Source organism: Pocillopora verrucosa, chromosome 2 (assembly GCF_036669915.1).
Source record: "Pocillopora verrucosa isolate sample1 chromosome 2, ASM3666991v2, whole genome shotgun sequence".
Taxonomy (NCBI): Eukaryota; Metazoa; Cnidaria; class Anthozoa; order Scleractinia; family Pocilloporidae; genus Pocillopora; species Pocillopora verrucosa.
The window spans coordinates 14,146,750-14,168,260 of NC_089313.1; the positions used below are offsets into that span (position 1 = coordinate 14,146,750).

At 38.2% G+C, this 21,511-nt stretch overlaps 2 protein-coding genes and 1 pseudogene across 2 annotated transcripts; all 3 read right to left on the reverse strand.

The window, feature by feature from the left end:
* Positions 1 to 496: 496 nt before the first annotated feature.
* On the reverse strand, positions 497 to 12,694 carry LOC131788969 (uncharacterized). Its single transcript, XM_059106060.2, has 10 exons — positions 12,556 to 12,694; positions 11,813 to 12,008; positions 10,911 to 11,011; positions 8,253 to 8,290; positions 6,976 to 7,064; positions 4,937 to 5,090; positions 3,781 to 3,913; positions 3,251 to 3,385; positions 2,247 to 2,330; positions 497 to 1,459 (listed from the first exon to the last, which is right to left on the reverse strand). Exons 1-10 carry the CDS (start codon positions 12,614 to 12,616, stop codon positions 1,203 to 1,205), a joined length of 1,248 nt encoding a protein of 415 aa, XP_058962043.2. The 5' UTR covers positions 12,617 to 12,694; the 3' UTR covers positions 497 to 1,202.
* Positions 12,695 to 14,379: 1,685 nt separating this feature from the next.
* LOC131791343 (BTB/POZ domain-containing protein 6-like) lies at positions 14,380 to 15,711 on the reverse strand. Its single transcript, XM_059108681.2, has one exon. The coding sequence runs from the start codon at positions 15,709 to 15,711 to the stop codon at positions 14,380 to 14,382; it is 1,332 nt and encodes a 443-aa protein (XP_058964664.2).
* Positions 15,712 to 18,592: 2,881 nt separating this feature from the next.
* Positions 18,593 to 21,444, reverse strand: LOC131790671 (BTB/POZ domain-containing protein 6-like; annotated as a pseudogene).
* Between the last annotated feature and the right edge of the window lie 67 nt (positions 21,445 to 21,511).

Sequence of the window (21,511 nt, forward strand, 5' to 3'; positions counted from 1 at the left end):
ATACCAATACAATATCAAGCAGACAAGTGAGGAGAGTTAAACTTGAAATATCAATAAGGGGATTATTAGTTAATCAAATATCAAGTTCTCAGAAAAAACATAATAAGAATTGTATGACAGACAGTAAGGAGAATTGCTGATAGATCTTTGGAGTGAAAGGGTTGATAAAAAATTGGTAGAAATCTTTTGACCTATTGTTTTGGAGTCCTTTGAAATTCAAACCCAAAATATTAGAAAATTATTCGCCAAATGTTGACGAGCCGTCTAAAGTGCAATAAAAAGAGCGTAGCCATTTGATAAGTTTGATGCTACATGTACTACTTTATTTAGTCGTATGATGAGAATCATCTACTTAACTAGTAGACTCGATGAATATTACAACACTTCACCAGAAATGGGTATCAGTGTAACTTACTTCGACATGACAAAAACGATCATGAAGCATGATTTGTGTCTAAAGCAATTTTCTTTTTCGTTTAATTCAATCATGCTTAACTAACGTGGGGCTGGTAACAATAAATCAACTCTGCCGAGCAGCTTCTGAGTATATCTAGGTATATCTTAGCCTCGTTTAATTAAAAAAAAGAAAGCTATTGTGATCAAGGAAGCGTAAAATAGTCCTTTTGTCAATTTGCTAAAGCAAATGCAAGTGATTATGAACATAATAAGTGCCTTTCAAAATATAGCAAAATCTGACCGTAACATGACTGGTATGCCGTTCCTCCTGCTGATCCACTCTTGAGAAATAAACCAGTGATTAACCTTGTGAATGAATTTACGTATTTTTATAATACATTACTTTTGTCTTCATTTAAAATCCACCGTCAGTATCTGCATCTGATATCAACGTTTCCTTTTTACAACTTTTCTTTTGTATTTGTATACCATCGATCAGGAAGGAAATCATATTCTCAGCATTCCAGTGGATTTACGTCCATCAGTATATCAAATTAAGTTTATCATTTTTCCTCTCTGTGGGCTCCGCCCTTTAGACAACCAAATAACCGAGAGTAATCTATCAGTTTTCGTTAACCGTACAAAAAGTACCAATTTTACGCATATTAGCTATTTCTATTGTTCTCTTAGAATTGGCGGTGGTGGGGAGGGGGAGGCAATTAGGAATCCTCTGGGGATTGCTCCTCATCACGTGAGAATCATATGGTTGTATTTAAAGCCTCTACCCTGTTCCCTCACGACTATCGCTAACTGATTTCCTCAGTGTATGAACAAGTATAAGTGACCACAGTCTTTATGAAAGGTGGATAACGGGACTTATAAACCCGTTTGAGGCTCACAATGCATACATTTGTCCCATCCACTTGTCCAAGATTCGCTTGGCAGTGCTTGTTGAAATCGTCCACGGTAGAAGTATCCCCAGGGATCCCTAACGCTCGAACGCGAATGACCGTTATGGTCCCAGAACACTGGAGAGAGATGTCGTCATTACCTGTCCCTTCAGCTGGGAGAAAATTTTCAAATCACCATTTGTACACGAAAACGTTTCGCAGTATCACTGCAGTTTCACTGCTATACTAATGCTAAGTCATCGAACGGTGAAAAGAACGGCTTATTCTTTCAATGTCTTTTCTCACAAAAGGATGCATGCAAACAATATTCTTCATGATAGGTAAGGACCAAATAAACCTTACCCCGAACAAGAGGAAATGTGCTCATGGTCAGCTTGGGTCTCTTGGCCTCGAGTATAGACTTAGTAACTCTTATATAATTTAGGGTTACTTTTTGTTGGAGGTGGCGGACCTTTTTTATAAAAAAATGTTTGTGGCGAGTGAGAGCGAGGAAGGCTGATGGGGGGAGGGGGGGGGGGTGGTTAGGGAATCTGACTATTGCACACCGAGCCAATTCCATGCCCCTAGGCCTATTCAGGTGTCTCAAAATGTCTTAACGATGGTTCATTGGCCACGACAAGAAAACATCTTTGGGATCTGTTACCTACTTGTAGAAATTCATGAGCAGGCTTGAGTTGTTCAAAAAAGTACCACAACATACTATTTAACTAAGCATGATGCAACTGAATATTTTCCCAGGACAATTTCACGTTGCACTGGTGATGTTTTCTACACTGAACCACGAAACTGAAAGGGGGGGGGTGGACTATCCCCTCCAAATTTTCATTCGGAGGTGTCTACCCCGCCTCTCACCCCCTCCCCTTGCTACTTCACCCATGTCCATACTTTTTCGTTATTTTTGGGGGGAAATTGTGTTGAAACGTATGACTGAATACCCACCCTTTTTCTCTGTTGTCACTACTCTTGTGGGTCGGGGTGTCGTGATACCAGTTGAGTTACTACTTAGTGTGGTGAAGTTTACATCTGCAATGAAAAAAGGGATAGCGCAAGAAGACAATTAATAGCGTAATAATCCCTTTACTGATAGTCATGCACATATTAGCTGTGATTTAGAGGGAATCAACTTATGGTTTCTGTTTCACTGATTATGAGCGAGTCACGGTAGTAGCTGTATTTAAGGGAACGCCCACTCTTTTTTTGTGACCTAGCTCAGTGTCGGATAAAACAGGCAGATAAACTGTCGCAATTCATCCTTAAGGGATAAAATATTAGAAGCAATTCTCTTTCTTTATGTTTACTGTTTAGTGCTCTTTTTATATCTCTTGTAATAAATTTTATTATTTTATTATCATGTAAGCAAATAGATGCGATTAATTTAATTCTGCACTATTAGATGTCGATTTACCCGTTTAAAAGTAAATGTCATCCTATGCAGTACTGAACAGATCAACAAAGAAAATGTTAAGACGGTCTTTCTTAATTTCATATAATTGTGTATTCTCTATTATCTATTACTTTATCACAACTGATCGTGTATTCTGACTGTCCTAATGAGGATTTTCCTGAATGGAATGTGTCTGTAGAAGTGACTGGTATTTCGACAACCTTAGCGGAAGTCATCATCAGAGTCAAGTGAGACATGGCTTACGGTCAGGTTCGCGAAACGTCAACAGTCCAACTCAGCGGTCAAACAAAGGGCATACGCGAGGGGATCGATTCTGGTCTCCCGCGCGCCAATTTCCCGCGCAAAATTTCAAAGGAAGACTTAAGAACAACTGCTGTCTCGCACAATAGGCGAAGGAGAATTGAAAAAGTTAGAGAAATCCCGAGATGATTCAACTATTACTCCTAGGTTCAAGCCATTTTCTGTGCTTTCGCCCAGCTATCTAGACTGAAGCATTTATGGAGCAAAACTACGTCGGCTAATACTTTTGGACACTTACCAACGTAAGCTGTAGTGATGACAGGAGCACTACTAATTTCACTGAAAGAGGTGAGAGCTTCATTTTTGGGTACATCTTTGTGTTTAGAATATCCATTTATTGAAGGAAGATGGGGATTTCTCATTTCTAAGTTAGCTGTGGATATTGAGCGTTACAATCAAATGTTAATCTGTAAACTTTCGATTTTAGTCAAGATTAGTACCTTTCCATGAATAATTTGCTCGGACCGAAAAAACTTCTTCTGATAGAAAAAAAAAAAAAAGGAACACGCTGACAGATAAGGTCGGAAGTTACGGATGAGAAAATGGTTAAGTGAATGGGTGAATAAGAAATAAGGGACAAAGGAAGAATAGATGGGAGAAATGAAAACACGAATGAACGAAAGGACAGCTTAAAGAATACATAAATGGATCAACCAATCAACGATGAAGAGTGGAAAGAAAGCGAGTAATGTAAAGCAAGAAACGAGGAACGAAGACCAAGAGAATTAGAAGGAAAAGAGAGAAAAAGAATAAAAGAAACAGACAAACCTTTACAGAGCTCAATCACGAAAACTAAGTAAGGAATAAGTCCAACAAGTCCACCGAGAAAAAAGCAGATAGCGTAGCGAATAACAAGAGCTGTTTGTGGATTATGCTTCCGTGAAAAGAAACGAAATAGTTTCTGTAAACAGAGAAGCAAACTGAATGTCAGAGTTAAAGATACGTGCGTTCCCAAGAGTAATGAAAAGAAGGAAGAATTATATAATTAGTTAAATTATCCAAGTCACAGTGAAAGTTTTTTTTGCTTAATTTACTAATTTGATAGTTGAATGTTTTCTTTTGTATATAAAGATATATGTGTTTGATTATATTTTTATTTAAAAATCTATTTATCTATTTATGTTTATCATGTAAAAATTAGCTCGTTTCCTTTCAATACGTTGAAAAGAGATGGATCAGTTATGCAAGTTTGCATATTGTAATTTATCTAACAATAGAGGAAGTAACTTTTTCTTACATGGAGCAATTTTGAGTGGTGTCTAACAAAACCTGGATTGTTTTGGTTTTACCCAACTTTGCCTGTGACTAGTCCAGAAAAGTTACGTCATCCTCTCAAGCAAGTAGATGCAAAACTAAAAATAATCGCGACTAGGCCATTCGACTCGGTCATGCGCTTCCACTACGAGTCCTCGTTGGCTGGTGATGTTGTAAATCTCTTTTCTGATTGGTCCCTGTGATAGCTTTGGCTTTGGTTTTTCAACATTTAACTGAAAATTGCTTAATCGCAAAAACCAAGTACACTTTTCTTTCTCTCAACCCCGCGAGTGGAGAATGTTGCCAAGGTTTTCTTGAGCGCAATTTCGAGAAACCGTTCAAATATGGTAAAAATTTTTCAAACAATCAAACTGGTCAGACGTGCCATTTGTAGTACATCAATCTAAAGAACCGTTTCTTTTTTCTTCAAAAGGTATCGTTCCTGCCTAATCTACAAACGGTCCCATATTATCTGTGAAAATAGGATACAATGAACTCAGCAAACAACATTGTGTATTTTACACCCAACAGTCAGATCGAGGTCCCAGTCAGAAAACTGAGAGTCGGATAGAGTGCTCAATTTATGTTTACCCCTAGGCCTGAAGTGGAAAATAGTGCAATTACATCAGTAAGAATCCGAGAAGAAAGAGAGAGAGATAGAGAGGCTTACACGAACTGCTTGACTGTCTCCATTCCTGGCTGGTTTCGGTCCCATTTCCTCGTCTGAATCCACTACCACTCGTCTTCTTGGTGGGGTCTGTTTTGGCATCTTGGGGTCTTTTAGTTCCTTTTGTTTCTTTTTGTTCGAATTTGACGGTGGTTGGCTAAGAGAAGAATGAAAGACCCTAATTGCCAGATTGAATAGATTACACAATGTTGAACTGATAATAAAAATTTTCCTTGTAAATAGAATAAGTGTCCCACGCTCGTGTCAAGACGAACAAAACATCTTTCTCTATTTCTTTATCGAGCTCAAAAAACCTATCGTCTCTCTTATTAAACATGACGCTATCGCCATTGCTGATCCTAACAGTATGCAGGACGGGTGTCATATGAAATAGACCGTAATAGATCTTGCTAACCGTAGAGCCTCTGTGGCTCAGTGGTAGAGCATCGGAGCGCGGAATCCGAAGGACTGAGGTCCGATTCCTCAAGGGAGCTCAGAATTTTTCTTTATCCCACGCTCGTGATATGACGAAAAACATCTTTTTGTATAATTTTCCTTTTTCGGGGACGAGGGAAGGAGGGCATTAATTGAATTTGGAACACGTGGAAAGTCACAGGATTTTGCGATAGATCCGAGAAAAGAAAAACAGCTAAAAAATTATTCATTTCATCTCAACTGACTGGAGTGAAGGAAAGCCCATACTAAATAATACTGCACTGAGTCAAGAAGCACATTGAAGGCAAAAGGAAAAAGTCAAATTGAAATTACCGTCAAAGCGAAAAGCCTCAATTGAAAACAAATTCATCCAAAACCAGGAAAAGAGAGTGAAAAACTAGCACCCCTGCAAGTTTGTGTGACATTTGGTGCAAAATGACAAGGTGAAATAGATGATGCGGTAAACCAATGTCACACCATGAAAAGGAAAAACATCGATGGGGAATTAAGCCCACAATAGTTAATATGGTTTACATGCAACGGTGGTAATCCGTAGTTTATGTTTTTTATGTTCAAAATCAAACATGCGACAGCACTGTTTTTCTTTTTGTTCAGTTCTTCCCTAAGACCGACAAAATAAGAAACAATTTGCCAATAAAGGGGTTTTCGGTAAAACCGCTATTATTTCAAAAGAGAAATATTTACAGTTTGGCATGCGTAGAAAGTTCTTAGCGTATCAATTAAGAGTGTTTCACGGAGGTAAACATTAAATGGATACAAAAGCTTATGACCTTGGTTATGTGCTTTTGATGTATGCTAAAGGTTGAGATTGAACAGGAAAAATAGTTGTATTGAGGCAGATTAGTTACAATATCAATATATTCAGCATCTTGGGGCTTATGAGGTACATGGACCGAGTATGGGAGTTTTTCAATAGAGTTGTCATACACCTATTACAACCGTATACAACTGTTCCTTGTCGAGTGTAAACCCGTATGCTTTATATAATAAATCGTTTACTTTCAAATATACTCCAGCCAGGAGTCCTCCTCTATTTAGTGTACGATTTATTTTCATAATGTGCTCCAGCTACGAGTCCTCTCGGTAAGGTCACCAAAAATATAATATTCGAACGCAAGCACGAGCACGCGACTGTAACCGTTTTTTGTTACCTTTTTCTTTACGTTCTTCAGACAACTTGATAGAAGACATCCGAGTTCAAAGAGAAAGTTACAGTCTTCCAAAATTACGTCAGTTTAAGAGTTTTTATCGTTGGCGATCTGCTGTCTTCAGGTTTTGATTCATGACTATAAGAAACGACTTCAGTTTTACACGAACAGGTGCGAAGGCATTGTAAGTTTATTCAATACTTCTGTGTACCAGAAAATTCTTGAAAAAATCTCTTTTAAAGATCTTTGATATTGAAAGATGAATGCAGGCTAAGAGGATTAGGTTCAGTTACAAAATACGTCATGAAAATATTTTTGAGAAAGACAGTTGCTCTAAAAGATGGGTTCATCAAACTGTTCGTCTAATTCAGTTCATTAAATTATCTCTAGCAATAACCTTTTCTAAAAAACATGTAAACAATTATTACTACCACTCACTTGGGTACTATATTCTGTAGATTGGGTCCGCCTCGTGAAACTCCTGGTAGCCGAAAGAGGTTGCGTAGTTGAAGGAAGCTTAGAAATGCCTAGAAAAACAACACAAGTTTTCAGATAATAGAGGCGGAAAAGTAAGATTCAGCTATTGGAAAGATTACCGAGAAGTGTTGGCGTCACTGAAATCAAATCGCCATAAACAACGTAAATGATTTATTACAGGCGTAAGTGGAGCGAATAAGACGTTCTTATCTCTATGAAGATAGATATCAGGTTTTCTTAAAGTACAGAGATCTTCAAAATAATAACTATTATTTACGAGCAGAGAGGGAGTGTTCTTATGACACTAAAAACAAAGATGAAATCGACTTGAACAATGGAGATTTTGTAGCGCCGAAAAACACAAAAGAATTTAGGAATGCACACCTTCGAGGATAACTAAATGAATGAACTCAAAGTGGTTTTATCCTCCAGGTGTAATCGCTTTATAATTAACAACGTCTGAGAAGGAAGGTAACATCTTAGGAAACAACAAATAACAGATGTGCCTGCAGTGCGCTTTATGTCAAAGAAATAATAGGCTTCCCAGACGGCTAGCTACATAGGAAGCAACCCTTATCTATAACTCTCTTTTGTGATCTTTTCAATTAACAGCTTGCCCACAATCCACACATTTCTGAATACAGACGAGATTTTGTCAAATAACAGATGCTGGGGTAGAGTGTTTGCAAGCGTGGCGATGTTTTCCCGAGCTTTCCAGGCGATTTTTGAGAAAATGGTTAGCGATAAATATGGTAAATTAGGGGTGTTTCTGTCTCCCAAGCTGTGTATTCACACCTGGTAAATTCATAGTCTAATTTTTAGTACAATTACTAAATTAGGACCACACCGGCAGCCATCAGGGAGAAAAATCTACTAACGAGTGATAAGGAAGTTGTACTAGGGGAGGACGTTAAGATAACACAAAGGATGAAATAATCACGCAAACTTGCATCACAAGAAACTAAAACATTTGAACCGTTTATTCCGTATTGTTTACATCTGCGTAAATTAGCCCTTGGAATGTGAAAATCCAACCATGTTTCATAACGTCATACACTCGTTAATTGTTTTCATAATGGTGTGTCTGATCAGATTTAAAGTTAACACTTTGAAAGACATGCATAAAGCGATGAAATAGACGAAAAAGCTCCAAAGTGCAGTTTCTTACGATTTGATATATATTCTACCATATCAATGTCTCAATCATTCATTGTCATCTATGACTTAATGTTGTTTACATTATCACTAGTTATATTCTTGTTGTCATTGTTGTTTCCTGTTTAATCGAAAAAATAAGATCATCGTGTGAGATGTTCAAACAAACGAATGAACGAACCCAAGCCCCTCCTCTTCAGTACCCTGGTAGCGACATGGAGAAATCTTATTGGAAGAAAATCATATTCTTCTCCGTTACTAAATCATTAACTAAAGAAGAAGAATATGATTTTCTTCCAATAAGATTTAGGTTAAAATGATCCAAACTAGGTTCTTTTGTATTTCCCTTTTCCCTTTGTTAAAGAACAATCGTAATTTTTCACTGAGTAAAGAAAAATTCAATCTGAACTACTTTAAATTCATTTTCACAAAATTCATTTTTAACTTCATCATAGCGACAGTCAGCTTTTCCACGTATTTTTTAAGTCGCTCACTTTTGCTTAGCATTAAATTGAGACTGAGGTAAACAACGTTTTCGAAAGATTTGCAAGACCACTCGCAGAAGCCAGCACTTCAAAAGACAAACAATCGTAAAGACAAACAATGAGAAAAATACGCGGTACCAACGACCGGAGAGCTTTATCTTCATTCAATGGGTGTATACTTCTCACAGCCAATCAATGAAAATTCTCGGCTTGATGAAGAATGTATCCAATGGATTTTGATAATTTCCCTAATTAAACTAAAAAAAATAAAAACCAATAACTAATTTTTGATGCAGCAAACCGGCAAAGTTGCTGAACGTTGAATTTTTGGGGAAAGGAGAAATGGTTACTTGAAGTTTTGTTTCTGTGACATAATCAGTGATAATATGATGGGAAATGAATTATCACCCACCGTAAAAATCTTCTCTCATCTCAGTTTTAACCTAAAATCTTCTACTATTTATGAAGACAAGAGAGCTTTAAAATACAAATATATGAAAATAAATAAAATGACTAACTATTTGTAAAAATTTGTAGAAGTATTTGTAAATTATTTGTGGAAAGTTCTTTTAACTCACCATTTAAGGCTTGCGAACTTACACCGTCTCCCGGTGCGCTGCATTCAGTGGCTTTGAAATGTTTTGAATTTCCTTGCATAAATTATATGTTAGTACGGGTCAGAGAGTTATACAACCGGCGTCCTATTTGATTTAGTCTTCACTTAACTCCCTTAGGTGGCAAAAGAAAATATTTACTGTAGAGGAAACTCAAGACGACACAAAACATCATTAATCACCGTGAAGGTCACTCCTTTAGTATCAAAACATTGTTTCGTCTGAACGTATATGCAACCGCGAATTTTGAAAATATTATCACAAGTTTTCGACGCCTACGTTAAGTTTTCTTTATGACCAATAGGAAAAACTCATAAGTTATGGATGTCAGTGGTTCGAAATATTAATTTCGTTTATTTTGGGCATTTATTGGTAAAATTAAAGCGCTTCAAGTGAAGTATTCCTTAACACTGGGTCAGGTACCCGCCTCTGACCCTTTATTTCACGGCAGCACAAAAGAATTGTTAATTGATGAGAAAAAGTTGGAATGTTGCACAGTAATACATCGGAACAACATTTTAAATATTTACGGCCCAATTGTGCCTATGAACTCTAGCCTTTAATTAGGCGCTAAAAGCCTGAAAAGAGTAGTTATCGTCCATTATTCGTGAAAGCAAGATAACGACACTTTTTAGAAACTAGTGTTTATGAGCTTTATCTTATCAGACAATTTGTATGAAACAAATTATTTCTAAAGAGAGTAAAGGTTACTTTGGGGGCGCAGATGAAGTTTGTTGTTCATTGGAATTTCCGTTTGATTTCTTCCCATAAAAAAAATAAAAAATAGAAGTAAGGGAGATCCCAGACATTTATCACCTGGTTTTTAACTTTGAAGGAGATTCCGCAACCGGATGAGAGTTAGGAAAAAATTATTTTAATTTTTTAAATTGAAATAAATGTAAAAAGTTATTCAAATGCCATAGGACATCGCAGTTATTATTTTTATGTTCCCATTACCACTTGTCACGTGAAAAGAAAAAATTTAAGTTTTTCCTTGCAGTTAAACAGATAAAGGATTTCAAAATTTGTTTTATCGGAGATAGATGTAGCCAGAATTAACTATAATTTTGTTTTCTTTCGCCGAAGATGTTTGCTTTAGGAGTAAGGATGAAAAATGCAATACTTCGACGAAAAGACGAAGTTACAAACAATCAATTTTTTTTATTCAATCACCTATTAGGCTAGACCATTTAACTAGAACGATGTGCGAAAATTACATGTTTGGTGTCCTGAAAAAGAGAGTCTGGGAAATATTGAATAACGTCAAATCAAGCTTTAACTATAATCAGTGGCTTAGCTGGTATAGAAAAAACTACCAGGGTGAGACACATAGAAGCTTGCTATTCCACTTCAGTTTCAAGTCAACTGACTGCCATTGGTTTTCCCAGAATAGTTCATTGGAACCGAGAGTTTATCATCTCTTGTTGGAGCCAAAGGCACAGTAACTTTTTTCTCCTCCAAAAAGACTTAAAGACTTTATAAGGTAACCTTGATCAAGTGATGACAGGTACCTATTACCTGGGTAATGGGTTCCCGGTGATGTCAACAAATGCTTTGCGAAAAATATGCTTAAAATGTTTATCATTATCTACCAGTTTATATAAAAGAAACTCATGTAACGTTCAGAGGTCAAAGTACTTACGTTTCAATACAGTAACAATCACAGGTCTGTACGTCGAGGGTGGAGTGATTTTCACCATGGCGCATGATTCCAGAGAATGGCACTTCACACAGAAGCAATAGCTATTGAAGAGAAAACATATTATCAAGCTCAAATTTACACATCGATTGCATTGCGCCTGAAAATTTCTTTTTAAGAGAGGTATGCTCCCGATCTCATTTGATTTTCATATCTGCAACGAAAACGTATATATGAATATCATACCTAACCGTTCGAAAATTGTCTTCAAATGTGCCAAACAATTTCCCTTCGTATGCTGCCATTTTAAAAAACAACTTAGTTAATTGCACCGCACGCACCAAATGGCGGTAAACGCAGGGCGCGGTCCACAAACAGCTGTTGCTCTGGGTGGAGTAACTGAGTCAAGAATGCCTTTTTATTTAGCTCCTAACCGTTCAAACAAATCGCCAAAAAGAAAAAAAGAGACGAACAGAAGTCAGGATGTTAAGCAAGATTAAAAATGGCAGGTTCTAATATTTTATTATTTTATGATGACAATTTTCGAAATGTTAGGCCAGTGTTATGGAATCGTTATGATTTCATTTACACTTTTTAATGACAGAGGATAAACAGCCATAATCTATTATCAAGTGCAAACGCTGATGAAATCTTGTTCGGTATACGTATTAGCAAGGAAAACTTGCTAATAGACAAAAAGCGAGGAGTCCTTTTTGAGTAACCTACACCAGCAAATTTTGTTGTTGGCAAGTTTTTACCTTAACATACCTCTTTGCTCAAAACTGCCTCGACAGGAGGAACGAAATTAGCCGATCAAAGCTCGAATAACGATATTGAAATCAATCGAATAAAGTCACGCCATGCGTTCGTTTTACAAATTATAGATTATACACCTGATGTCTCACCTGTTCAGTAGAAACACTACATCTGTATCCGGGCTTTTACAGCAGTGTTCAGTGCATCGATCAACGGTCATGTGACTTAAGTCACCCGGTTCCCAAGGCGTGTAGGTCCCTGCCTCCATTTTACCCCGGAGGATCACATTAGGGTACGTTGTTTTCTTTATGCAGTACGAAAAAACATTGGCCTGGACTAGTAGTACTGCGTAAAATAAACAAATGCGAGTAGAGGGTTGTTTCGGTTGAACTATATCACACTGTGTGTCTACTTGACTCCTCTGCAAGACAGCAGAGAAACCACATTTGAACCTGTGTTATTTTCAGTCAAATTCGGACGCGAGTTTCCTAAAGCGGCAGTTGTGCATCATTTCTACTCAAAGAGTAGAGTATAGAGTAAAGTTGTTAGAGAACGCTACAACTGTCACCAAAATAAAAACCTGTCATCAAAAGGACGCGCAATTTCACAGTGTAGTCCCTTCCCATCCCTCCCCCAGCGATGTTCTGTAAACTTTTTGATCTGTACTTTCACTTTCAATGTTGTGCAGGGGAACGTAGGGGAAAATTGATCCCTGTGAAAACACACGCGACTAGATTATCCCGGCTTCATAGATTTAAACCGATAGGTGTGAAGTATGCGTCATCTTATCCCCTTTAATTTCCAAATGTCTAACATGGCTTTTTGGCAAAGATTTACTCAAGCGAGTACGCCTGTTTATACGGGGAGAAAAGAAGCAAGGATTTTCACTCACCTGGTATAAAGTTAAGGAACGTACAAAGTGCCAGGGATAGTATCCACCTATCGATAGACATGCCTCTGTATCAATTGCCTACGTTTGACCTACTTTAGTAACAATACATTAGGTGAGCTCGGTCTAAACACTTGAAAAGATTACGATGAGCTACGAAATATCTGTTGATGGCCAACGTCTGTAAGAGTAACTACAAACTTTAAATATACATATACAATCGGCGCTACTTACACTCAGCATGCTTACCTTTCATACGTAAACAACAATAATCTGTCTCCTGCTGAGTAGAAACTGATGGAAAAGTCATTATAATGTTTTGACGCCAGACTCTATTCAGTAAAATCCCTTGAGCCCTACAAAGCCAGGTGGGATCACAAGTGAAACAGTTACTGCAGTAACGGTATTCGATAGTGAATGAGAAACCATTTGGCAAACGTGTTTGTTCCTGATTTATGATAATTTGACCGGCCTTTTTGGCGGAAATAGTGTGGTTCCTACGGAGATGTGAGGCTGTTGATCATTTTTTCATTCTCAGCGGGATAAGCCAAATTGCAGATCTTGGAGATCCTAGAATGCTCTCTTCCAAAAGCTAATTTTACCTTCGAACAGGATCTGATTACCACTGCAATACGAACGGTGAAGGCCCACGCGATTCGAGACGGCGAGAGATCTCAGAGGGGTTTGACACTTTCCTGCCAGAATCCTCGAGAAAATCTCGCTTGCTTACATCTCTTTCCCGCTAGGAATGCGCACGCTTCACCACTCGTGTGGCGTCTTAATGAGAGCTTGCTCGCAATATTTCAAGTCCTTCTACAACCGGCCGGCCATTTCATTTCGCGAAGTCTCACAGTGCCCTTTGTGCTCCATAGTTGTTCATAGCAAAGGCAGTCTAAGCCACCTCCAACAGCTGCATACAGGGAGAGTTTTGTTTAGTAATGAAAATAATTCTCAAATTTACGAACACGCGTGGAAAAGCCGCGAGATGATCCACTGGAAATCCCCTTTTAAGAGATGTTAACTCCACTTTTATCTATCAACAACGAACAGTATACTATACAACTATGGATGTTAGAATTTCCTTGAATACTTCTTTGACTGAGTTCCTTCCTCGATGGCTTTTAGAGGTAAGGTATCCCACTACCTAACCTTTTCAAGCTGGAGTGTGACAGTTAACCTTTGACCCCCATGATCTCATTAATAATTCTCCTTGCTATCTGCCAAACGATTCTCATTGTGTTAGTTTGGAGAATTTGGAATGGGATCAACTAGTAATCCCATAATTGATCATTTTTCTTAATTCTCATCACTTGTCTACATGATATTGTATAGATATAGTAAGGAGGAATTCTGACTTGGTCACTCACGGGAGTCAGAGGGTTAAGGAACGGTGCCACACTACTTTTAATAGTTCATGGGTCGTTGAAATTTTTCATTTATCGGTGACATAAAGGACTTTTGATGGTGGCCTTTTATCAAAAATCCACCCAAACAGATAGTTGGTGAGGATGGACGAACGTAACGGAAGTTTTGATGAAGGAAACGACATTAATGTTCAGGATTACAGGAGAGTCAAAGTAAATGCTGGTAAATATTTCAAGATGCACAGGCTGTGATAAAGCTCCTTTAATACTATAACTCCCATGGTCTGAAAGCGTATTCTCCTATCAAACTAACAAGCAAACATTCATTTGTTGACTGTTCTTTATATCAAACCATTATCCCCACCTTGATCTCTGTCTTCATTCACGTTACAAACCTGTTTAACTGTGCCCTACGACTAGAAAGCGGAGTTCGATACTTAACACTCCTTGGATCAAATGTTGATTAAACAGTGAATAATATGTCAGGGAACTGACCCCGACTGACGCTTGTTCCATTACCAGAGTACTTACTATTCATAAACGTGATCGTTACGCCGCAACATTTTACTATTTCGTGACCGTTTTTTCCATGCATCGAATCCGAACCTATGATCAAAGCTTCCACAGAGTATGAATGATTTTTTTTCAACATAAGAGGAGCGTCAAAAAAAACCTCAAATCCATGATAGTGACCAAAATTGCTTGACAAGGCCTCTGATTTAAACCATCCTGCTTTTGATAACAGAACGGACTTGTTCTTGGCAATTTTGATTTCCATATCAACCCAGTAGCTAGTTTGGTCCTCTCCAAAGAGCCGAAGCCCATGTAACGTAATCTCTCTGTCAGCGCAAAGATTCACGCAGTCTTTGGAAGAGCCCGCATAACTCCATTTGTTGTGAGAGACAGAACCAAACCTACAGCACCGCTGGATTTCACCGACGAAACCAGATCTCTTCGTTTCTGGAAACAGCAACAGAGCACTTGATACTAAGTTGATACGCTTGATAACACTCACAATTTCTTCTGCTGTTAATATTTTGCTGTCGAGTGCCACCAGGGCGAAATCTTCTTGCTTCATCGTAGGGAAGCGGATTGCCTTGACTACTCTTTCTCCGAGAATTGTTCTCTTTGTTGATCCATTCGCCACTAAACCCTGCTTTTTACAGGCATTTATAGCCCACAAATCAACGGCTTTAAACAGTTCCACTTCATTGATATTCAACGAGTCTCTTTCAACTAAAGCTTCGAGTAAGGATCTTTCAATTGTCAAGAATCCATTCCGAGATTTTACAGCTTCTGCGGTGCGTTCATCTATCACTTTCCAGCAATTTTCCACAAGGTTCGTCTCATCATATTTCTGTGCAAATTTCAAAACACTGAACACATTCGATTCATCTAAGTTGTGCCGTAAATGTCGCGCACATTTATCAGCCAGCGAAGGCACCATGTATTTCTTCGCCAAATAAAACACTCCCATCACATTACCTCCATTCAAACCCACTTCATCGCTGTACATGTAACGAAAAAACTCCAACAAACTCTCGTAATCACAGTCAGGCAGTTCAATAGAGTCTTTAGTCTCCGCCAACTCACCGTAAAACATGGCTTCAAACACAGGGCTACTAATTGACAACACAAACTTGTGAGCAGGAATACTTTTCTTGTTTTCACATTTGCCAATTACTCCCGAGACAACAAACCTAACATCGCTAAACAGATCGTTGTTAAAAATAAACTCACTCCTTTCTCTAATGGTGAGCTTTTTTGTCTGCCAATTCATCTTAGCCATAGACATATCGGGGTAATATCGTAGAAATTTAGGCAAGCTGGACAACTTAAAAGTTTTCTTCTTTAGTGATAAAAATGACAATTACAGACAAGCATCTGCTTAAGAAGTGATTAGAATTAAACGCAAAGACATTTTTGCATATTGGGTTACTATGCTAGAATGATCACCCTCTCATTCCATCGTGGGTGCGAATTTGGAAAAATAACAGATTTTTAGTGGGTGTCGACAGTAACAATACCCTTTTCCGGGGGTAATTTAGTATTATCAACTGAGTTGATCACGTAAATTGGTCACCGTAGAAAGTTTCAAAGCTGAAGTTTCAAGCGTTAGCCCTTCGTCATTCGCTCTGACGATGGGCTAACGCTCGAAACGTCGCTCTGAAACTCTTTACGGTGGCCAACTTACATTATCAACTCAGCTGATAATACTTAATTACCCTGTTAAACTTTCGTAACGACGCAGCACTACAGTTTCTTTAGAAAATTACCCCCTTTACCTTTTTCCGAGGGGTTTGTTTGTTCGACAGAGAATAGCTCCAAAGAAATAACTTGGCTCAAAAAGACGGGTTCAATTTAAACGAAATTTTTTCCTTTCAAAATAAGTGGAGAAATGTTTTTCTAGTAATGAAAGTCACCGCGAAGATAAAGTTATAATCCACCATAAACAGTTACAGAAAGTTTAGCGTGAGTTTGGACACTCATAAAACTAGTGCGGGGTAAGACTTTGGAATACTTCTAAGCATGGGGAGAATTTTTTTAACACTTATGAGCATTACTGCCTTTTATTTAAATTGAAAAGTCATTGTTTTGTCCTGACACGCACGGGGTGCTGTAGAATCCACGGAATTCTCCTCAACGTTATTCTTGTACTGTTGTGTTGATTGTACACTTGCACATTTTTGTTCCTTCTTCGCCGGCTGTTACGTTTCAAAACAATCGATCTCGAAGAAATTTAATTTTTCAGTAAGCGGCAACATTCATGGTGTTGTCGCATCTTTTGAGGCAAAATCAACGTTTCTGTTTTTCTGATACGTAGTGGTCCCCTACGCAGTTGTTTTAGGGGATGTCTGTTGAGGTCCTAAATGTAATAAAGTCCTGAATGTAATAACACTTGGTCCTAAATGTAATAAAGCCCTAAATGTAATAACGTTCGGTCCTAAATGTAATAAGCCTCCTATGCAATCGTTGCAACTGCGCTAACATTGAGATGTCAAAGTGACAGCTGTTGCACCAAAGAATCCTCTGACCAATATTCATGGAATATTGCGGGCTCACTGATATTAATCAGTGTCTTTTTATTTGCTAAAGACGTAGGTTGAGAAACATTGGCTACAAAACCTTATACTGATACTGATGTGCTTTTGGCATCAAATTGACGGACGCAAAAGCAATGAGAACGTTGACCAATAGCTCTCTTTATATCATTGGCTCAGACTCTTGAGTGTAACAGATTTTGACGAAATACTTCTGTCATCAGTGCTGAAGTTCACACTTCATGAACTGAATTACAAGGAATAGGAAGTCCACCGACTTATACGTTAGACAAATTCTGGGCTCGGAAGGGCATTTTTTTGTACTGTCTTCCCTTACCAGATTTTTACGGGTCTGCATAAAATATATCCATATGCGTTATTGACCAAGCGTGAGGTCAAAATGGCTGGATATTAGCCGAGTTCTTTTTTTTTTTTGCGTTTTTATGGACTGAGACGAAGTCTCAGTCCATAAAAAAGTAGAAAAGGAACGAGGCTAATATCCAGTAATCTTGACCATACAAGCTTGGTCAAGAGAGTTTATATTCTCTTGGCTTAATCATTAAAGGATTCATTGTATAACAAAAGATTTCGCTTTGATAAGAATCAAGAATGGCCTGTTTATTTCGAGAGCCGATAGTGAAAGCCAACTGTGTTTGCAGCACAATAAACCCAGGAGGGTCGTTTATTTTTTTTCTATGTATACGCAAACATTGTCCAAAAGTTACGAAATTTGTAACTTTTCTTGCGTGGGATCAATATGGGGAATCCGAGCGGGCGAGAGTGGGCTCATCATGTCCGCTCAGGTAGCCAATCAGAACACAGGATTCACTTCATCTTGCCCGCGTGCGCTGCTAGCTATATGATAAAGTGACTTACAGAGCAAGATATCTACTGACCAATCATATGTTATCCCAGTAAAGCCATAGAGGGCTAGAAATGCAATACCCTTAGTTCAAAATTGAATAAATCAAGATAGTCATTCTTAAAAATGAACTCAAATGCTTCATTAAAATCAACTGACACTGAATAACATTGATGTGCAAAATTTCAGTAACGCTACTGATAGTAATAATTTTCTTTTGGATTAACATGTGACACAGCGAAATCATTCAAACTGCTCTAAAATGTTGCATCACTACTAAAGACTTTAACACGAACGATAACATCAACAATAGTATGCTAGTTCATCATCAATTGTAGTCAATTTCTTTTCCAAAAAGTCTTAATGATTACGTACCGATTCCATCCTATTGAGCTTCCAGCCAAGCACTTGCTCACTTTGGGCTGGAAATAATTTTCTTCAACTCGATCAATAAACCGCCTTATGGACCATACTTCGACTGCTGATATTTCTTATGTCTAGCAAGTAAAAAGACGCTGATTGATATCAGCGAGCCCGTAATATGACATGTATACTAATCAGCGGTGTTTGGTGCAACACCTGTCACTAACATCTCAATGTGGATGTCCGCCATAACAACAATGCACTGAAGGAGTTCAACGATTGCATTGGAGGCTTATTACATTTAGGACTAAATGTTATTATTTTAGGGACTTTATTACATTTAGGACCAAATGTTATTACATTTAGGACTTTATTACATTTAGGACAGTTATTACATTTAGGACTTCAACAGATGTCACCCAGCGCTGGACGAGCGTCGCGTGACTTCTGGACATTTCTGGAACAGGGGTGTTGACAAGTCTTGGTTTTTTATGATAGGCTTATACGAGAGTCCGACTTCATCTTACGGAGGGCATGACACCCTTACGATAGCCTCAAGGAAGCTGGAAAAATAACCTGGACGTGAATAACGAATTTTATTTCCCCTTATCAAGGCTCTATAGACAAACAACTGGTTGAGAACCGCATGCAGTAAAGTATGCAATATAACGGCAACCTGCCTGCAACTAATCTACGCAGTAGATAAAAAAATACCACCAGTAGTGAAAGTAAAAATTGCAAAAGATTTATAAAAAATACCATCCCTAAAGAATATGAGAAAAATTTCAAGTTGTAATACTCACTGCACAGACGATGCGGGTAATACTCGATTACAGAAACAATCCTTCTTTTAGTGGTGCTTGTTTTGTTGTTTTTTTTTTATTACAGCTGCAATACATTTGATAAAATGAAGATGGTGCTTAAGGTCTCCTGATTTGACTCGATTATTTCTTTATAGTTTAACGTCGGAATTTTCCATCCACTGATGATTAGAAGATGAACTTCCTTGAAATTATGATTCTACACCTTCGATCATATTTGTGTTTCGAAAAGCTCTTGAATGAAAAGCCAACAGCACTTGCTACAAATTTTGAGTTGTGCATATGAACGTGCACTCTGAAAGATTCTTGAGTAATATATACCACTGAAGGGTCACAACGTTGTAGAAATTGTAACTTATATCAATCTTGAGGAGATCATTTCAAGGAAAATGAGTCCGTTTACGTTGTTTTACAGAGCGATAATCTGAATGGAGCCGAATAGCAAAGTTTTCCCTGACCAAAGCCCTTTACTGTGATGCTAAATATAGGAATAGATCTTAGTGGATAGCAGAGTCCTCTCTTCTCGCTTTTATAGACTATTTACTTTATCTCTTTACAATTACTATAAACGAGGAACATTTTCTTCTTAGTAGAATATTCCTCTACTTTCTCAATTTTCGTAAACACTTTACTTCAAAGTACATCTAAATAATCTACCCTTGGTTGTTGTAAAACAAAGCTATGGCCTGTGATCATTAACATTATGGGAGAACGATCCGTGTAGTGTGACCTCCAAGAATGTTCTAGAAGTAGCTGTGTCATGCTGAGTCATCCCTGAGTCAACATATAAATATAATCTGTTGTAATGTTACGGAACGTTCTAGATCCTCAACCGTACCTACAAAAGCCAAGCTTGTAACTAGATGTAGCGAGTAGTTTAGTTGCTGGTATAGCCCGACAGATATCAATAAAGGTGTATGCTGCAGAATACAAAACGTCCACACTTCAATCCGAAGGAAATAAAGATCCAGATTCCTTTCTGTTGTAATTTCTTCTATTCAGGGTAATTTAGAGAATAGCAACGCAGGAAAGTCTTTACCAACAATGGACTTAAATGTAAATTTTACACCTGAACAAGTAACTTGGTGGTGAATTTTTTCTCCACACCATGAACTTGGATTACTTGTTCTTGCCTCCATGCGGTATGTGGTGTTTTCCTTCAAAACAACATTTTTGGGAAATAAGATTTGGTAAGCATAGAACGGAAATGAATTTTCCTCATACAAGTTGACGGAAAACGTTCCAGTTACACGATGTAGTGTACCTTTGTTGTTCCATAGGCTAAGCTCAATCAGGTTCTCGCTGTAACCGCCACAGAGACATACCCCGTGTAACAAAATCTTACTGTCCACAGAAAACTCAATGATGTGTATTTTCTCAAATGCGTCATCTTTGGAAAGAGAAATAAAGGACTGGAATCTGAAACAACGTTGAGTTTTTCCACAGACACGAGGGACAGATGATCTTCTCTTGTCTGAGAATCTTAATGGATGACAAAGCACCAAACTTCGGTATTTGACCAGGGTCTTAACTTCGTCTAGGTTTAGGATGTCACTGTCCAACACGACGTCGGCAAAATCTTTTTGATCTATAACTGGGAAGCGAATTGCTTTGACAATTTCTTCTCCAAGAATTCTTCTTTTGGTTGTGCTATCCGCCCTCAAACCTTGTCTCTCACATTCTTTTGAGGCCTACATGTCAACGGCTTTGAACAGATCTATCTCTTCAATATTCAGTGTATCTCTGATTACCACTGTTTCGAGTAAGTTCCTCTCAATTGTAACAAATCCATCTGATTTCGCTGCCTGCTCCATCTTGTCATCGATTACTCTCCAGCATCGATCCACTAGGGCTTTCTCTTGACATTTCTGAGCGAATGGTAAAATGATGAAAACATTGGACGGATCCAAGTTTTTGAAGAGATATTCGGTACATTTATCAGCGAGTGAAGGCACCATGTATTTCTTCGCCAAGTACAACACTCCCATGACATTACTTCCGCTCAAGTTGACTTCATCGCAGTACATGAAACGAAACAACTCCAGCAGACACTCGTAGTCACAGTTAGGCAGTTCAATAAAGTCTCTAGTCTCCGCTAACTCACCGTAAAACATGGCTTCAAACACAGGACTACTGATCGACAATACTAACTTGTGAGCAGGAATAAATTGCATGCTTTCATTTCCGCCATCCGTCGTTCGCACGGTGAACTTTACATCGCTGAACAAATCGTTGTTAAAAATGAACTTACTTCTCTCCCTCAAGGAAGGCTTTGTCGATTGCCACTTTTCTTCGACGACAGACATGGATTGTGTGGTTTAATATACCGTATAAACGGATGGAGAACGACTTGAAAGTTGAGGATCGTTGTCGAGACCACTGTAGTTTGGACTCGTAGTTTGGGTACACCTTGGAAAGGTTACTAAGCTGGTAAAAGACACGCACGGGCATAGATTTGGAAGCGATCTTCGCGGTAATGAACACTATCTAAGCAGTATTAAAAATAAG